Source organism: Cinclus cinclus, chromosome 17 (assembly GCF_963662255.1).
Source record: "Cinclus cinclus chromosome 17, bCinCin1.1, whole genome shotgun sequence".
In the NCBI taxonomy this organism is placed as follows: domain Eukaryota; kingdom Metazoa; phylum Chordata; class Aves; order Passeriformes; family Cinclidae; genus Cinclus; species Cinclus cinclus.
The window spans coordinates 415,456-434,779 of NC_085062.1; the positions used below are offsets into that span (position 1 = coordinate 415,456).

Below are 19,324 nucleotides of genomic sequence, written 5' to 3' on the forward strand. Positions count from 1 at the left end.
TTCTGCCTCTAAAGTGACGTTCAGCAGCAAAGAGCAGGAGAACCAGCACAGGTCCTGCACCCCTGTGAGTGACCTGTAACCCTATAACCCTGTAACCCTATAACCTGTAACCCTGTAACCCTATAACCTGTAACCCTATAACCTGTAACCCTGTAACCCTGTAACCCTGTAACCCTGTAACCCTATAACCCTATAACCTGTAACCCTATAACTTGTAACCCTATAACCTGTAACCCTGTAACCCTATAACCCTGTAACCCTATAACCCTATAACCCTATAACCCTGTAACCTGTAACCCTGTAACCCTATAACCTGTAACCCTGTAACCCTATAACCTGTAACCCTGTAACCCTATAACCCTGTAACCCTATAACCTGTAACCCTGTAACCCTATAACCCTGTAACCCTATAACCCTATAACCCTATAACCCTGTAACCTGTAACCCTGTAACCCTATAACCTGTAACCCTGTAACCCTATAACCTGTAACCCTGTAACCCTATAACCCTGTAACCCTATAACCTGTAACCCTGTAACCCTATAACCTGTAACCCTATAACCCTGTAACCCTGTAACCCTGTAACCCTGTAACCCTATAACCTGTAACCCTATAACTTGTAACCCTATAACCTGTAACCCTGTAACCCTATAACCCTATAACCCTATAACCCTGTAACCTGTAACCCTGTAACCCTATAACCTGTAACCCTGTAACCCTATAACCTGTAACCCTGTAACCCTATAACCCTGTAACCCTATAACCCTGTAACCCTATAACCCTGTAACCCTGTAACCCTGTAACCCTATAACCCTGTAACCCTATAACCCTGTAACCCTGTAACCCTGTAACCCTGTAACCCTGTAACCCTATAACCCTGTAACCTGTAACCCTGTAACCCTATAACCCTGTAACCCTGTAACCCTGTAACCCTATAACCCTGTAACCCTATAACCCTGTAACCCTGTAACCCTATAACCTGTAACCCTATAACCCATGACCCTGTAACCCTACAACCCTATAACCCATGACCCCGTGACCCCGTAAGGGAGCAGCCTGCAGCCGCAGGGCTGGGGCAGAGCGGGACCCACTCACCGACGGCAGCGGTGAAGTACTGCCGGACCTCGTGGGGGCTGAGGGCCCGTTCCCAGATGATGAACTCGTCGAAGGCCCCATTCACGAAGCGCTTGGCCGGGTCCCCCTCCGTCCCTGTCAGGAGGTTGGCGCCGGCGTCGCCGTAGTCGTAGAAAACCTTCCCAGCAGGGTCCGTGGTGTTCAGGGTGCCGTTGACATAGACCTTGAGCCCCTCCCTGGACTGCCAGGTGAAGAGAACGTGAGTCCAGTAGGGACCTGCAGGGCACCAAGGGGTGCAGAGAACCCGTGAGCCGGCTCCGTCCCCGGCTGCGCCGCGCCGAGCGTGTCACGGAGCTGCTGAGGTGCTCAAGGTGAGTTACGGGGTGCCCGTGCTGTGCCTGTTAATCTTTACCCCTGGGGAAGCCCCTGCCTCGGCACGATGCCTGTCAGCTTTGTCTGGACCTGGCCTCGCTGCAGCTCCATAAATCCCACCTGCTGAGTGCTACTGGCCAAGACTTGAGCCCCTTCGCTGCTGCCCCAAAGCTCAGCTCAGCAAGAGCAGCACTGAGACTGCAGGAGCTGGAGAACAAGCAAATAATCTACTCAAAAGTTCTCACAGGTTCCTCGTTATGCTTGAGAGACAGAAAACACAACATTAATTTTCACTTGGACTGGGTAATCCACAAACGTGTGAATTATTCTTGCCATTTGCAGCTTTCCTCTTAAAATAAGATTTCTAAACTGATTCATTAAGGTTTATGAAACTGCTACCAGGAGTCCTATTTTAACGACATATAGGTAGTCAAATGAGGGCAAGAAAATATTTACTGAATGCTATTAGCATTACTAGAAGACCAGAATTTGCTCCAGGCAGAAGATATTAGTGCTCCTCAGCAATACACAGTTTAGATAGAAGCAGTGACATATGTGATACACCAAAATGTTTATTAATGCTATGGCTTGGCATAGAAAACCTGACACTCAACAGAAAACAGAATCATGAAAGCACCAAACAGCAGCTAGAGAGTTACCAAATAAAGCCTTAAATCAGCAGGCAGCACAGAGCCCACCAGCTTTGGAATATCCTGGGAGCTGTCAGGGATTAATCTGCATTCTTTGCTCATGTTTCCATCTAAACATGCAGGAGCCCACTAGAGTCCACAAGGACTCCACTGCACCCAAGGGCTGTTAGTGAGTGACAAATGTTCTGTAATCCATCACTGCTTTGCAGTTTGCATTTTGTCTCTCCCTCCCCACACCAAGAGAATTCTCAAGCACAGAGGTCTGCCACTATTTTTATATACCCACTTCTCTTTCCTGAAGTTGTGCTCTTCTCACTACCTCTGTCTGCAAGAATAAAGCAAAATGTAACAAAGAAATTGTTTTTTTAAAAATACGTTAGCTTTACCTGGTGGACTAAAGCTTGCTTTCCACTTCATCATTGCATTCCCACGGGTGTAAAATTCCACAGAGCCTTCACCTTCGTTTGAGCAGATTTTGAAACCACTGGAAATGACTTGTCCACCAGAGGCCGGGAGAAGTTTGGCCTGCTGGTCTTGAGTCTTCCAGAAAAAGGAAAATGTTACTCCTGAGGAAAGCAAGGGACAGGAGACTTGAATGAAAAAAGTGAGTGCAATTAAAAATTCCCAGTGTGTAGAATATAAACAGTGGAAATGCTTTTGAGGACAGATCATCTGCTGGCACAAACCAGGACAACATTTTTAAAATCAACAATGTTCCAGCAGCTCAAACCCAATAAACAATCCCTCCCTGAGTTTTGCATCCCGTGAGCACAGCCAGGGCTCAGCAGCGACTGCCGTGTCCTGAGCAGTTTCTCTTGGGGAAAACCAAAGTTCTTTGGTCTCCAAAAGGCACCTAGACTTTATTTGGTGTTCCCCAGACGCCACCAGAGCCAGATTTAATGGAGTGACCACTCCTGACCCCTGCAGCACTGGCTGGCCAGCACACCCCTGCTAACACTGCAATCTCCTGAGCACGTTATTGGCTGTGCTGTCACCCTCCAGTGCACCAGCAGCTCCTGAGAGCAAAGTGTAAAACCAGGGCATGACTGTACACCAGCCACAGAAACGATTCTGAGGTCCCCCCACACACACACACAAAAAAAAACCAAAACCAAACAAAACAAAAATAACAAAACCAAAAAAACACACCACAATCCTGCAAGTGCACACGTGATTAACTTGGTTCACTAATAATCCTGGTCAGCTCACAGTAAATGTCACTGTTATCCTAGAAAATGGATTAGATTTCATTCCAAGGAGGAAAGAAGCAATGATTACTGAATAACATATTTTGGCAGCAAAAGAAAAGTCAGTCATAACTGATGAATTTCTTACCTTCAGGCCCACAAGCCTCTGGATTACTAATGCAAGAATTTCGATAACTTCCAAAGAAGAGAAAGGTGACTCCTTTCTTTTCAGTGACGTAAATTCCTTTGTTCACCATCCCTTCTACAATATCTAAAGCAAAGGCAAAATCCAGTTTAACATTCACATAAAGGAAAATTTCCTGGAAACATGATTTCAACAGACTCCTATAGCCCAGATACTTATCTTGCTCCAGCTCTATGGTTTTGTCACTTTTAGTGCTTGTTTTTCTTTTTGGTGTTTTTGTTTCAGTTCGCCACTTTTGGTTTGTGCTGTTTCTTTGTTTCCATTTATCAGTGGTTTGTTGTACTTTTGAAGACCACAGGGATACATCTTTTATTTCGAGTTTGTAAATATTGCACTCATATCCACTCAACTCTGTGGTTAACTCAGACTGACAGAAGCCGTACACCCAAAATTTATCATTTTAAAGGAAGTTGATTAAACTTTATGTTTTCCAGAGTTTTGAATGCCAAACATTCACTAGAGGTATCTTACTGTTAGGCTGAGCTAGTAAAGAAAACCTTTAAACAGTTAAAATTCTTTAACCAGTTAAAAATAGGGGTTTTTTTTCATTTTTTGAAAGGGAAAGATGGTGATTAAAGGCCAGTTTTCACTAAGAAATCCCTCAAAGGAATATCCTTGGCAAGGCACACTCCCAAGCCAGAAGCAGATCTCCTTTTCAGCCATCCTCTGCTGGGGTGTCCTTGGAAAGGCAATCATTGCTTTGTCTAACGCGCATCATTCCCTTTCCTGGTGTTCTGTTCCCTGGGATTTCCAGGTGTTCCCTCCCAAAGAAAAGCCCTGCTGATTCACCTCCTGCTAAAGCACCTGAATCCTCTTCACTCCAGAAACCTGGTATTTGTTAACTCCAGGAGCCCGGCTGGGGCTGGGAGCGCAGATGTGGATGGGAGCCGTTCTCAGCTGCCCTGAGCGATTTGGGCAATGCAGAGAGAGGAAATGCCCCTGAAAAGGCCGCTGCAGGTTCTCTGCCGGGTGAGAGCGCCTGCAGCCCCAGAACAGCGATCGCTGAGCCGAGCGCTTCTGGGCACACAGCACTGACTGCTCAGGGTGGCGTTTCCCGATACCACCATTGCTTGGGATGGCAAACTGCAAGATTCAGAACCTCGGGTTTAGGACCCTTCTTTGTGATTTCTTCTGCAAAAATGAGAGGAGCTGCTCCGAGGGAGCTCCAGCAGTGAGAAGAAATTTTCCTTTTCTGAATGAATGCAGTGAATGCAAGTTTCAGTGTTCTCTTAGTTCATCCCAAATCCTTATTTAAATATCGCTTTTCAGGTAACTTCCCCTCCCTTTGAGGAAGAAAACACCAAGTCCTGCCTCTAACTGACAGATTAATTTAGTTTCTTTTAAGAATGTGAGTGTGCAGTAGGGAGTAAATCAAGCATTTCTCAGTTCTTCTCAAGGCACCACAATTATAAATTCATGTCTCCAGGAAAATGGCCATAAGGTAACACATTTCTGTTCCCACATCCTTCCTTTGCCATTGGTGTCACCCTCTATAATGTTCTTATTGAAGGTATTTTATTATGTGAGAACTATGCAGATGGTCTATAAAGCAGATAAGAGAGGACTGAAAGGAATTAGGGTCATTTGAAGTTCATCATTAATAGAGTTCCCATTTGCCAGCATACTTCTACTGTTAGAGAGTAAAAAAAAAAAAGAGTGGGATTAGTATTCCAATATAAAATTCTTACTATCTGAGCAGCCCAAGTGACAGTTTTACCATTTCCATCCTTCTTAGGTCAGGTTTTCTGAGTTTGATGCGAGTTAAAATCTGAGGTAAAGTGGGCATCAGGTCACGTTTCCACTGCACTCACACAGCACAAATGCAATTTCTGAAATTAAGAGCCTGGAAGCTGCTGCAGCTGGAACTGATTTCCAGTCTGACAGGCTTCTGCCTGTGAGTTCATCTTCTGTTCTTCCTTTCACCTCCTAGTGTGTGGAGGTTAAAAAAAAATAATAAAAGGACGTATATAGAAAGATATGCTTCTCATTAAAAACAAAAAAACAAAAACAAACAAACAAAAAACCCCCAAGTAAACCATCACGTAAAGCAAAGTTGTCATGACTGACAACATCTCACTTCCAGGCTTTGCAAATCTGCTTGCATTTGTCTTTCTTAACGTGTCCTCTAAAAACTATTATAAACCAGTGAAAAACAGAGGGCTTCTTTTCCATTTTAGCCTTGAATGACAAGAAAAAAATTAACCTGTTTATTCTCATATGTTCCTCACAAATGCCATCTCTGTTTCTTTTAAGAATAATAGAGATTTTTTAGATTTTGGAGGATTCCTGGGGCCATCCTCCCATGGGGATGCCTCTCCCAGAGTTTCAGCAATCTGGGTAACATTGCAGGGCAGCTTTTCCAGACCTGTGTGACAGTGTAATAATAGCAATAATAACAATAATAATCACTTTTACCACACAAGCTCTTGAACCAAAACTCAGAGTTAACTCTGAATACAAGAACCATCCACGCCTGACAAATGCAGAACAAAAAACCAGGAAATCTCACCTACAGTTGCAGAGAAGTTAGAGTAGGCAGAGTCATTGGTATTTACAAAGGTAGAGTTATGGGAAGGAAGCACAGTGAAGTTGTGGATTCTTAGAGCTGGGTGGAACAACAAAAGAAAACAAGCAAATAAGCAAAACAATGAATAAACACAATCAGTAATGAATTGGCCAGTTCATATCTCTCAGCACAGCACAGATCACTGATTTCTCAGGTGAGTGGCCCTTGCACTGACCCCACAAGCCCTTCTCCTGTCCTGGGCTTCACCTGCCCTGGGAAATGCAGTGCCACTAAAAGAACTAAAGAATGCTTTCTTCAAGGTACTGAGAAGAACAATCTGTAAATCTGCAGATGAAGCCCCATGGCCAGGTTTGGACACCCTGGAGCCAGCAGAGGCTGGGAGAGCTGGGGCTGCCCAGCCTGCAGAGCTCAGGGCTTTGAGCAAAGTGTAAAAATTCTCAGCTGGAGATGGAAAGTGCCAGGCTCTCCTTATTTGTACCCAGTGAGCAGATCAGAGCAATGGACACAAATCAAAATACAAGAAACTCCATCCTAATAGAAGAAAACCTTCAACATTTTTAATGTCTGATAATAAAGCTTTATTGTCTAATTTTTTTTCTGATTTTTAAAATTTAGCAGTATCTTGCACACTGTAATTGTTTATCCTGGGCAGGCAAATAAAGCCTGATGAAAAGCCCATGAAAGTAGATGGAGAGACATTGATTTGGGATTTAGACCAACTGAGCTCACAGAACAAAGGAATTTTTTCTCTTAGGAAAAGAAAAGCACACACAAAATCCTCCAGATAAAAATGCATGGAAAACAAGGGGTCAGATGAAAGACCTAGACATGGCCACTCTCTTTTTATTTGCTATATTTTAAACTGGTTGTTTCCCTTCAATTGCCTCTAGTGCTGAGATTTCCAAAACATTAATTTGCTGCCACACTCTCACCACAAGAATGCTTTGAGAGATATAAATCTGGCTTCACACACAATGACTTCAACAAATAAAATGGATTAACGTGACGGACAGATTATGATGCTTCAAGGATTTAAGAGGAGAAACATGGAATGAAAATAATTGCATGATATGATGAGTGGAAAAACAAGAAAGATTCTGCAATAAACAGAGGAGCTGTGCAATCAGAACGGAACCAAAACCAAACAAATTGTCACCTGGAGTAGATTACAACAATAAAGAACACTTTTCCTGTATATCAAAGTGAAATATCAGATGCATAAAACCTCTGCTGGAGGCAGCTGAAATAATATCTGTGTCTGATAAGGCACAAAATAAACAACTGAAGGGAATTTGAGCCATCCAGTGCAACACTGAAGAGATAATTCAGCATTGTGAGAAGTGCACTGCAGACAAAGACCTCTGGCTACTGATGTTCCCTGAAAGCTGTTGTAACACAAAATCCACCAAGTTTTCTCAGCAAATTCCTGCAGCTGGCTCCTTTATACATTTCTTTAACACCATGTCATAATAGGAGTCAAAAGAGCTTGCTCCTGGGAGCCAGTCCCTTTCCTGTAAGTGAAGGTTTGTAGGATCAGGAACTTCATCTGTTCTGTTTTCTCTCTTCCAAGACACTAAAAATATTTCTGAATTTTGCTGAAATAAAATTTTAAAAAAATATTTGAGAAACTATCTGACATCAATTTTCTTTTTCCAAGAGCTATATTTTATATATATCATTTTCAAGCACTTTCAAAACAACTTTATTGGGATGTGATTGCCAGAACAGCGCTAGATACAGAGAACTTCTCTCCTTTTCAAACCACGTGAAGTCCAGGGTCAGAAAATTACTTTAACATACCTTTAGAGAACTTATGTGGCAACTTTCGTAAGCCAAATTATTATTCTATTGAAGTCAGTGGGAATGCTGCCATCAGCTCCTGATGGAAGCAGAATATTGCCCAGATATATTTCTGCTCAGGCAATTTCATTCCTTTCAGAAGTTTTGTGGAAAGAGAGGTCAAAATTTAGGCTTAAAATACTTGAACACCTCTACTCTCTAATAAAGGGATTTAGGTATTTATAGCTCTTTTTCCCCACTTAGGAGCAGAGATGGATATTGCCATTTTTGGCACCCAGGTTGGGGAACACTGGGAATGCACATAAGCACCACCTGGAATGGGCCAAAGGGTGAGCAGAGAAAAAACAGCTCCTGTGGAAATTCCTGAGGGAGCTCTGGGTCTGGGAGGGGCAGAGCCCAGCTGAACATTTCATCTGGAAGGAGCAGCCAGAATTCTGGGGGGACACAGGGGTCTGGGGGAGCTCCTCACCTGTACCAGCCAGCCCTGGAAACAGCCCTTGGATGGCATTTCCTCTGGGATTGTCATTCCCTCTGGGATTGTCATTCCCCCTGGGATCCCTCTGGGATTGTCATAACCCCTGGGATCCTTCTGGGATTGTCATTCCCTCTGGGATCCCTCTGGGATTGTCATAACCCCTGGGATCCCTCTGGGATTGTCATTCCCTCTGGGATCCCTCTGGGATTGTCATTCCCCCTGGGATTGTCATTCCCTCTGGGACTGTCATTCCCTCTGGGATGCCCCTGCCCTGGCAGCTGTCCCTGGCAAACCAGGGAGGGCTTTGCCTCAGCAAATCTCTCCTGGTTTTGCCCAGTTTTAATATGAACTCATGCTGCAGCACTGCTCTTAAGGAATTACCCAAAAGCAGATAAAAGTAAGTGAGAGGTATCCAGATGAGAGCTCACACTTTTCTTTCTGTAGACACCACATGCAATGTTCAAAAGTGCAGGAGGAGCTTGGACATTTAACTCCTTCCAAAATCAGGAGGAAGGAGGCACAGAAGAGACAGATCTCAGCCCCTGAGTGTGCTGTGCATGCACCAAACCAACCAATAACAATGTGATTTCAATGACTCTTTGGATCATAAACCTTTTCTCTTTATAACCTCAGCAATGCACAGACAGCCCATAAAACCTCGGAGAATACTCCATAAAGATCAGCTCACAAATACAACATCATTTGGATATGGGAGCCCTGCAAACACATTAACTGGGAAAAAAATCTCAATCTCTGAGCTACAGAAGTTAACCCCTTTCTTATCTCCAGTGCCCTTCCCAGTCCAGCCAGGCACAGGGGCTGAGCTATTGCCAGTGTCAGGGAATGCTGGGTCTACCTCCATTCGTATCCCGAAACTCGTGAATTCCATCCACATCTTCCAGTGGCCAGTAATGGGAAGCTGATGCCAGGACTTTGAACCCTTCCAAGAAACACAGGTGAAAAGATTATTAAATGAGAGGCCAACAAGGTATGTAACAAGTCTCCACAGGAAATAACCATCGAAGAGGTCAAAAGGTAAACAAACTGGAATATTTTATGTAAATCAAGTGTGGCACACAAGCGAGATCATAAATCAAAGCAGCAGAGTAGATAAAGCTGTACCACTGATTAACCACTGCAGAAAACCTGCTTCTAAATCCCCACTGATTTTCATTTTAATTGCACTAAAATGTGTAACAATCTCTGACTAAATCTCTGCTCGTGTATCTGGCAGCATTCACTGCAGGAGCAGCTGAGGAGGCATTCAGGAGTCATTTCCAGATTTTTCTGAGATTTCCAGCACATGGTGGACAGCCCAAAGCACTGAGATGGAAATGTTCAGCCTCTGCAGCAAATCCACTGCTCCTGCTTTCCCCAGAGGTACCTGTGGCACCCAAGGAATTTGGTTTTCCTGGCAGAAGAGCTTCCAGAACACGGAGCAGCAGCTGGAGGAGCTCCTACCCCCCATCCAGCAGCAGCCCTTCCTCCAGAACCTTCCCCTCCACCCCAAAACCAGAACAACCCTTTGGGGCTGATGGAAATGTTTTGTTTCCCTGCAATTCTCCTTAGCAGCAGGTGGACAGGTTGACCAAGGCAAACACCTGCAGGTTTCCTTTGGCATCTCTGTCTGCACAGTCTGACTGACCTGGGCTTGGACAAATTCTGGGACGTGGGGTGACTTGAACTTAATCAGAAGCAGGCTGCACAAAACAACCACATTTTCTGTTAAGATAACAATTCTATTTTAAGGGTAGAACATTAAGAGCGTAGAAAAACATGAATTGTAATTTCTTACTATCTTGCTAGCTGCAAGGAACCCTTTATTTTCAAAGCAATTAATTTAATCAGATGTGATGAAATAAATTTAGCATGTCCTACAGCTAAGGAATTTTGGGCAAGTTGATAGAGATACACAGGAGTTTTTCCATGCATGCACCATGACAGCAAATCATCCTGCAGGCCTGAGTTGCTGTTTTTTGGGGGGAGAGGTGGAGACAGCACAGAGGATAATGGGGACAAAGAGCAGGATTTGTGTTACACCACATCTCTGGTTCTCTGCCCTGCAATCATTTCTCATCCCAAAGCAATCTTGCAAGAGGCTGAGGTGCGAAGCTGACAGAGGAAAGTCTGTTAAACCCCACCTCTCTGTCAGACACTAGAGAATGCAGATTACCCCAAATCGGGAGCAGCATCCTTTGCCTTCTGCAGCTCATCCCACACCTCTCTTCACTTCTGAGATCAGGGCAGGTTGCCTGTTTGACACTTCTCTGCCATTTTAACGTCCTGGATACACACCAGATTTCTGTATCATGGATATGAAGGTGCAAAATCTTTACTGAAGTGCCTAATGCCCACCCTGGAGAGAACTTGGATAGCCTCCATCCCATGGTACAGTTTCTGAGGTGTGACACAGATGGGATCCTAAGATTTATTTTCTTTTATTTTGAAAATTTTGCAGAGTTGCTAAACTTGACATCAAGCAATTGCAAATCTGAGGAAACAGAGCTCCAAGTCCTACATCTTGGGAGGACACGAGAACTACTCAGATTTGCTTCCAAAGTCAACTATACCAGAGATATCTAACAAATGATTCATAATTGAATTCATTAATTCAGGATCTATTCTTAGCCCACCTAAATGTTTGCCGTTGTCATAGAGGTTTTCCCTCAAGGAGGGAACAGAGCACAAGCAGATAAGATGGGGATGTCTCGTGGAAATGGGGATGGGATGGAAGTGGGGCTCTGAGGTTTTCCATCTCTGGTGCCTGGCAGGCAGAGAGGGGCACGGCTGTTCCTGCCAGGACAGGGGCACTGCCAGCCCGGAGGGGAGGGAGCCACAGGCAGCACACGCAAAACATCATCTGGAAATCCCAGGCAACCCAAACCCAGCTAAGCTAAACCCAAACTCTGGAAGCAAATGCCTGCTGCCCTGAATACAAAATCCTTTCCACGGGCAAGGAGCCTGCTCAGAACAGAGCCCCAGGGCTTGCGGCAGCATCCCTGGCAGCGACAGGGATCCCTGCACAGCCTGCAGCTCAGACCCAGACAGGGATCCCCCAAACCCAGACAGGGATCCCTGCACAGCCTGCAGCTCAGACCCAGACAGGGATCCCCCAAACCCGGACAGGGATCCCCCAAACCCGGACAGGGATCCCCCAAACCCAGACAGGGATCCCTGCACAGCCTGCAGCTCAGACCCAGACAGGGATCCCCCAAGCCCAGACAGGGATCCCTGCACAGCCTGCAGCTCAGACCCAGACAGGGATCCCCCAAACCCAGACAGGGATCCCCCAAACCCGGACAGGGATCCCTGCACAGCCTGCAGCTCAGACCCAGACAGGGATCCCCCAAGCCCAGACAGGGATCCCTGCACAGCCTGCAGCTCAGACCCAGACAGGGATCCCCCAAACCCAGACAGGGATCCCCCAAACCCGGACAGGGATCCCTGCACAGCCTGCAGCTCAGACCCAGACAGGGATCCCCCAAACCCAGACAGGGATCCCCCAAACCCAGACAGGGATCCCTGCACAGCCTGCAGCTCAGACCCAGACAGGGATCCCCCAAACCCAGACAGGGATCCCCCAAACCCAGACAGGGATCCCTGCACAGCCTGCAGCTCAGACCCAGACAGGGATCCCCCAAACCCAGACAGGGATCCCCCAAACCCAGACAGGGATCCCTGCACAGCCTGCAGCTCAGACCCAGACAGGGATCCCCCAAACCCAGAAAGGGCTCCCCCAAACCCGGACAGGGATCCCCCAAACCCAGACAGGGATCCCTGCACAGCCTGCAGCTCAGACACGGACAGGGATCCCCCAAACCCAGAAAGGGATCCCCCAAACCCGGACAGGGATCCCTGCACAGCCTGCAGCTCAGACCCAGACAGGGATCCCCCAAACCCAGACAGGGATCCCCCAAACCCAGACAGGGATCCCTGCACAGCCTGCAGCTCAGACCCAGGCAGGGCTCCTCCAAACCCGGACAGGGCTCCCCCAAACCCGGACAGGGAACCATCCCTCCACAGCCTGCAGCTCAAACCCAGCCCTTGGGAGCTTCCCCCACCTATGGCAGGAGGGGTTCCCCCTTCTGTTCCATTGGCCAGAAGCCTGAGACCCTCATTTTTAGGATACAGGACTCTTTTTCTTGGTTTTGAGCAAAGGTGGAACAAAAGCAATTAATTAAGTTAAAGCTGTTCCTTTAACAGATGTGGCCTTTCCCCATTACTCTGTGTTTTACACCTAAAATAATTACACGTGGTTAAAACTGACAAGCACAAAGCAATACATGGAGAGGCAAAGCAGTAAAATTGTACTTGTACACCACCATGAGGCTTGAGGTTAAACTATTTATACAAACAGGAATTCTGCAGTTACACACACAAAGCCTTACGAGCTCTGGGTGAGTTTTTTACGTTGGAAAGAGATGAGAAATCCTCAATGTGCTCTGTAAGTGCCTGAGAGCCAGCTGTGAAGGCTGGCAGGACGGGAGAGCTCTTGGAGCCACTGCAGAGCACTGCAAAGTGTGCAGGCTGGCACATCCAGCTGCAAATCACTGAAGCCGAAGTGCTGAACATCAGGGGCAAAGAAAATAGTCTGTGTAGAGATTTCATCCAGAAAGTTACACTCAAGGAAAGTGGTGACAAACAAGTGCGTGTAGAAGTTTCCCACATTCCCAACACAAGCCATTTTCTCCCAAATGTGTTTCTCTTCAGAACACTCGGGGGGTAGGGTACTGAATTTACAGTGCCTGGGACAGTCTGATACTTTGGACTATTACATCTTTAATACAGAGCTCGTAAGACATTCAAACGTGGGCTCAGCTTCTTTGGGGCTATTTAGGAAACGAAAGAAATACAAACTGGGGGGGGAAAAAAAAGAAAAAATATTTAAGTTCATTGTCACAAAATGTAAACGGAGCATTCCTTACCTGGGTGTTTGGGTAGCTGGGAGTGGTTTCCGTACACCTGCACATAAAACAGCACAGAGTGAGGTGAGGCAAAACTTGCTAAGAGGAATCCAAGCACGTCTCAATACTGACTGGGTTCAGAATATTACCTGGTACTTTTGCTGAAATAAAATCAGCAAAGAATAATGGCAACAGAGTAGAGATAACAAATTCTCCATGGTCTGTTTAAGGTTAAAAGTGCGGTTGAAATCAAATTCCGGTAAGACTTCAATCATAAGTTTTCCTTCGCAACTTTCAGTATTAAAAAAGACATTTTCCACGCAGGTTCAAAGAGTCCATTCCTTCAGGGACGGCAAAACATCCTTCCAGACCCTCCAAGAAGTGTTTTCTTACTTCACCCTTCGATATCTTCATTTAACTCTGAATAAATGATCACGACCGGAGGAAAATCCCCAGGAACGCGCACCAAGCCCGAAGTCGCGCAGCTCCGCGGAAAGAAGAACTCAAGTACTTGAGCTCCAAGCCGCGCCAGGAAGATCCGGGACCGCTCCCGGCTTCTGTGCCGCGGCTGCTCCGGTCCGAGTCCGGGCGGCCGGGACCCCGGAGCGCCGGGGAAAAAGGGTCTGCTCCGCCCTGGATGGGCTGAGCCGGGCTGTGCCGGGATGAACTGGGCTGAGCCGGGCTGTGCCGGGCTGTGCCGGGATGAACTGGGCTGAACTGGGCTGAACTGAGCTGTGCCGGGCTGAACCGGGCTGAACTGGGATGAACTGGGCTGAGCCGGGCTGAACCGGCTGAACTGGGCTGTACCGGGCTGAACTGGGATGAACTGGGCTGAGCCGGGCTGAGCCGGGCTGTGCCGGGATGAACTGGGCTGTGCTGGGCTGAACCGGGCTGAGCCGGGCTGTGCTGGGCTGTGCTGGGCTGTGCTGGGCTGAGCCGGGCTGTGCTGGGCTGAGCCGGGCTGAACCGGCTGAACTGGGCTGTACCGGGCTGAACTGGGATGAACTGGGCTGAGCCGGGCTGAGCCGGGCTGTGCCGGGATGAACTGGGCTGTGCTGGGCTGAACCGGGCTGAGCCGGGCTGTGCTGGGCTGTGCTGGGCTGTGCTGGGCTGAGCCGGGCTGTGCTGGGCTGAGCCGGGCTGTGCTGGGCTGAGCCGGGCTGAAGCGAGCTAAGCCGAACTGAGCCGAACCGAGCCGCGAGGTCCCACCCGTCCCGTCCCATCTCCACCCCGGGGCGGGCTGGCTGCTGGGCCCACTGATGTCACCCCCGGCTCCTGCCCTGGCCCGTCCCACACTCCCTCTACTTCTATTTAGAGCCGTTTATTTCTATTTCCACAGATTTCTAGATTTTTATTTGTAGGTGTATATATTTATATTTGCTACTATCTATTTATAGCTATTTATTGCCATTTATTTCTATTTATTTCTATTTCTATATATTCCTATATTTTTATTTCTAATTGTATATATTTATATCGGCTACTATCTATTTCTATTTATTGCCATTTCTAGCTGTTATAGCTATTTCTAGATATTTATTTCTATTAATTTCTATTTATTTCTATTAATTTCTATTTACTTTCTATTTCCATCCCACTGCTGCTGCTTTATAGAGATATTCTATACCTATAGCAACTCTATTATCCTTTTTAGAGCTATTCTATATGTGTGCCTATCCTATACCTATAGCTGTTATATATCCATAGCTATTCTATTCCCCTTTATAGAGACATTCCATAACTATCCCTATCCCATCCCATCTCCATCCCTATCCCATCCCCATCTCCATCCCTATCCTGCTCCCCTTGATGGAGACATTCCATACCTATCCCAATCCCAATCCCAACCCCATCCCAATCCCTTGATGGGGACATTCTCCAGCTGGAACCCAGCCAGCCTGGCCCTGATGGACCCTGCTGCATCCCCAGAGCCTCTGGGGGGACTGGTTCCCTGCACACTGCTGGATGTGGATGTGGCTGCAGGGCCCAGGGGTGAGGAGATCAAAACTCAGTTTGGAAACCCTGAGACACTCACCCTGCAGGGGTGCTCCAAGGTTACCCAAGTTCAGTGCTACAAAATTTCAGTATTGAAATCAAATGTGAGTTTTGGGTGTAAACCTGATGTAGGATCCATAAAAGAAGAGTTCTGAAATTTTTGAATTTCAGTTCCTACAAAAATGTAGTGACAACCAGCCTGGCTTTAGCTTATTTCCCTCCAGTCTTTTTGAGACTTCCTTCCTCATTACCCTTAGCCACAATCTCCTCAATATCCTGAAGGAAGAGGAAGAATTTTGTGCAAACCCTACAAATTCTACATCATATAGTGACAAGTAGAGACATTCTTAGAAATAACAGAGAGCTGCAGCTAAAAATCCTGAGAAGAAACCAAAATGTAAAAAGAGAAAGACAGGAATTTGAAATATTTGCCAAGAGGGGCCTGTCAAGGGAAAGAATATGCTTACCAAAACAATTGTGAGAATCCAAGCAAACAAGTTCACTGCCAGAGATTTCTGTGGAAACGGCAAATTGCAAGCAGACATTGGAGATGATTTGCAGAAAAAAAAATTCTAAATTTATTCCTGTGATGCTCTGGAAACACAACCTGGAAATCCACCCTGCTCCCAGCACAGCCCAGGGCAGCAGTGTGGGGGCAAACTGGGGCCACTGGTCCAGGGCTGGGGGGCAAAACCCAGCCCAGGGGGGAACAGAGCTCACTCAAAGTCCCTGCAGGTCCCTGAGAGCAACAAGGGCAGGTGCTGGAACAAACCCAGAGTTTCTGTCCCACCTGGCAGGGAGCAGGGAAGGGCCAGGCAGGGATGATCTGCACTGGGACAGGGCTGGGATAAAGGGGGAAAAGGGGGAAAAAATGGAATAAGGGGGGGGAAAGGGGAATAAAGGGCGGAGGGAAAAGGGGAATAAAGGGCAGGGGGAAAAGGGGAATGAAGGGGGGGGGGAAGGGAATAAAGGGGGGGAAAAAGGGAATAAAGGGGAACAAAAGGGAAAAGCCTCCGAGCTGACTGCCCAACACATCAGCACTGAGAGAGCGCCTGACCCTGCAGGAGACAAATCTCCAATGCAGTTTTCTTGCCTTGTTTTCACCCAATCACCAATTTCACATAGGAGAGCTGGTGCATAACTGGGATTGGAATATTTCAGCAAACGTCTTGGAAAGGAGCATTACAAGAATCGATAGATTTTGTAAAACCTCTTCCACATAACAGTCTCTACTAACACATCAGTAAATATCCCGGATTAAAATGACCCTGGTCAAGCTGTTTCTCTGCCATTAACAGGCATTGTCAAGACGTGATTACAGCTGATAAATCAACACACATCCACTCACATTTTACTGGGAACTTTTCTGGTAATGCACATCCCAGCTAAGCACTGGTAGAAGGGATTTTATTTAACTCACTCCCACAAATCACCCCAGAGCTGTGTAAACTCATCCATCTGTCCCTCGCTCCGGGGAGCTGCTCAGATGTACATAGGTGCAATCGGGTTAATTTGCGCTTTAAAAAATCATTTGCCAGCTGCATCACCTTCAAAGAGACTGAAGAATGTTTCTTTCTTTTCTTCCCTGCTGCATTAGAACCAAACCATGGTAATGGGCAGTGCTAATTGACCGGCTCTAATTGGGGGTTCACTTGAGATACAACAGCTCTGCAGCCTCCTGGTCCTGGAGAAAAGCAGAGAAATACAAACCTCACCTAAAGCCAGAAGACCTTTGCTTTTAAAAAGGGAAAAAAATCAATTATTTCAAATAGTGTCATCATATGAATCTGTATTTCTGTAGTGGATGGGGATGGGTCAGAAAAGGCTGAGTTGCGCTTTTCCTTAGGTTTCCAGCACACAAGTTCTGTTTTCCTGTGAGAAGTGCTCCTAAACCTCCAAAGTACCTAAAAGTGCGAAAAACCCTCGGAGGCAGCAGGAATTGAGGTTTTACAGCTCTCACTTGCACAACAGCCTCTGGAACACCAGCTAAATACCCTCTGAATATCCCCAACACCCTCCAAATCACCCTAAATACCCTCTGAATATCCCCAACACCCTCCAAATCACCCTAAATACCCTCTGAATATCCCCAACACCCTCCAAATCACCCTAAATACCCTCTGAATATCCCCAGCACCCTCCAAATCACCCTAAATACCCTCTGAATATCCCCAGCACCCTCCAAATCACCCTAAATACCCTCTGAATATCCCCAGCACCCTCCAAATCACCCTAAATACCCTCTGAATATCCCCAGCACCCTCCAAATCACCCTAAATACCCTCTGAACATCCCCAGCACCCTCCAAATCACCCTAAATACCCTCTGAACATCCCCAGCACCCTCCAAATCACCCTAAATACCCTCTGAATATCCCCAGCACCCTCCAAATCACCCTAAATACCCTCTGAATATCCCCAGCACCCTCCAAATCACCCTAAATACCCTCTGAACATCCCCAGCACCCTCCAAATCACCCTAAATACCCTCTGAATATCCCCAGCACCCTCCAAATCACCCTAAATACCCTCTGAACATCCCCAGCACCCTCCAAATCACCCTAAATACCCTCTGAATATCCCCAGCACCCTCCAAATCACCCTAAATACCCTCTGAATATCCCCAGCACCCTCCAAATCACCCTAAATACCCTCTGAATATCCCCAGCACCCTCCAAATCACCCTGTAACAGAGGGCATCAAAGGGCGGCCACTACACAGCTCCACTCCCCAGGATTAATCAATCAATTAATTAAGAATTGATGAGGTTTTGGTCAAATTCCTCAGCCAGGGACCACACTCATGAGAGCATCCCATGAAATCTTTGAGCTGACAGGACTGGGAAGGATGAACTGAGCAGTTCAGGCTGGAGAAAAAGAAAACAAACACAAATCCTGGAGTTAATTCAACAAGGCTAATGGTATCATGGAAAAATATTTTTCTAATTAAGAATATGAGAAGTTGCTGGTTAATGCCAGAAAACAAAATGCAGCATTTTGGCAATAAAATTTAGGCCTAATCAAAGGAAAATACTTTTATTGTGTAACATACGTAATATTTAGATGATTTTATATATGGATAGATAGATATAGATATTTCTTATGTAAACATTAAGGCACTGATGATTCAAAGACCAATTAAGCAGGTAGATAAAACCATGCAATAAATTGTACATTTAAAGTTTCCCTAAATGAGGTCCCAGTTCCTAACTGATAGTTATTGCATTAGTCCTTTTATTGCCTATTTCCTGTTCGTTGGACTTTTCTTGCATCTTGGTAGTGCCTTGAACATCTTACTCCATGCTGAAGATAACATTAGATTTTTACAAAGTAGTTTAGGCTTTTGTGCTAATCCTAAAGATTTAATTTGATCAAATCTTTCATTATCTGAGCCTTAATGACAAGCTTAGGTAAAACTGGATAATTGTATAAACGAAATGTTTTACAAATCCTTTTTTATGGGATTAAGCCAAATCCTTTTTGCCAGAAGCCACTGTCTGTAACTGGGGATGTTTTGGGATCATTCAGGTAGTCAGATCTTCTTAGTTACACAAATATTAGAATAATATTTATGATACAATATGATAATGATGAATAATCCCTAAACCACGATAAATGTTGCCTGTAGGATTTGTGCCAGCTTTTCCCTTACAGTTCTACAGATCGCCTCTTGCTCTGGGTTTGGTGTGCCTGCTTGGTGAGCTCAGCCCCAGCAGGAGGAGGCAGCAGCAGTGGAAATGAATTCTGGGCAGGAGCTGTGGGCTTGTCGCAGACATTGCAGCAAGGACTCTCCACGCCAGGGGAGCACAGCTCTGCCCTCGTCCTTCCTGCCGTGGATCTAGGACAGGGTGGGGACAGGGGCAGAGCTGGCTGGAGCTGGCAGAAGCTCCCACATCTACACTCTCCTTAAACCTGAAGAGCCCCCAAATCTGAAATGCAACCATTAACTGATTTAAAGCGTGCAAAGGGAATCCCAGCACAAGTGACAATTTCAGGTGCCGAGTCCTGGCTCCCGGGCACACAAATCCAGGTTCTCCTCTCCTGGTCCCTGCTCCTGCTGAGTCCATCCTCACTACTGCAGTGCTCTGTGATCTGAATAATCACCCACATCTGTCGGCTGGAACAGTCATCCCAAAGA

At 46.3% G+C, this 19,324-nt stretch overlaps 1 protein-coding gene across 2 annotated transcripts in view; it reads right to left on the bottom strand.

Moving 5' to 3' along the window:
- The window catches only part of ADGRD1 (adhesion G protein-coupled receptor D1), a 118,800-nt gene extending 105,332 nt beyond the window's left edge, over positions 1 to 13,468 (bottom strand). The window contains exons 1-7 of one of the 2 annotated variants that reach the window (XM_062504461.1): positions 13,343 to 13,426; positions 13,215 to 13,251; positions 9,146 to 9,229; positions 5,997 to 6,092; positions 3,431 to 3,553; positions 2,482 to 2,661; positions 1,095 to 1,349 (exon numbers count right to left, since the gene is read on the bottom strand). In XM_062504461.1, the coding sequence (XP_062360445.1) occupies positions 1,095 to 1,349; positions 2,482 to 2,661; positions 3,431 to 3,553; positions 5,997 to 6,092; positions 9,146 to 9,229; positions 13,215 to 13,251; positions 13,343 to 13,411 (844 nt within the window). In that variant the 5' untranslated portion in view covers positions 13,412 to 13,426. Of the gene's footprint in view, positions 1 to 1,094; positions 1,350 to 2,481; positions 2,662 to 3,430; positions 3,554 to 5,996; positions 6,093 to 9,145; positions 9,230 to 13,214; positions 13,252 to 13,342 lie in introns of both variants that reach the window. The other variant, XM_062504462.1, reaches the window with a different exon arrangement.
- Between the last annotated feature and the right edge of the window lie 5,856 nt (positions 13,469 to 19,324).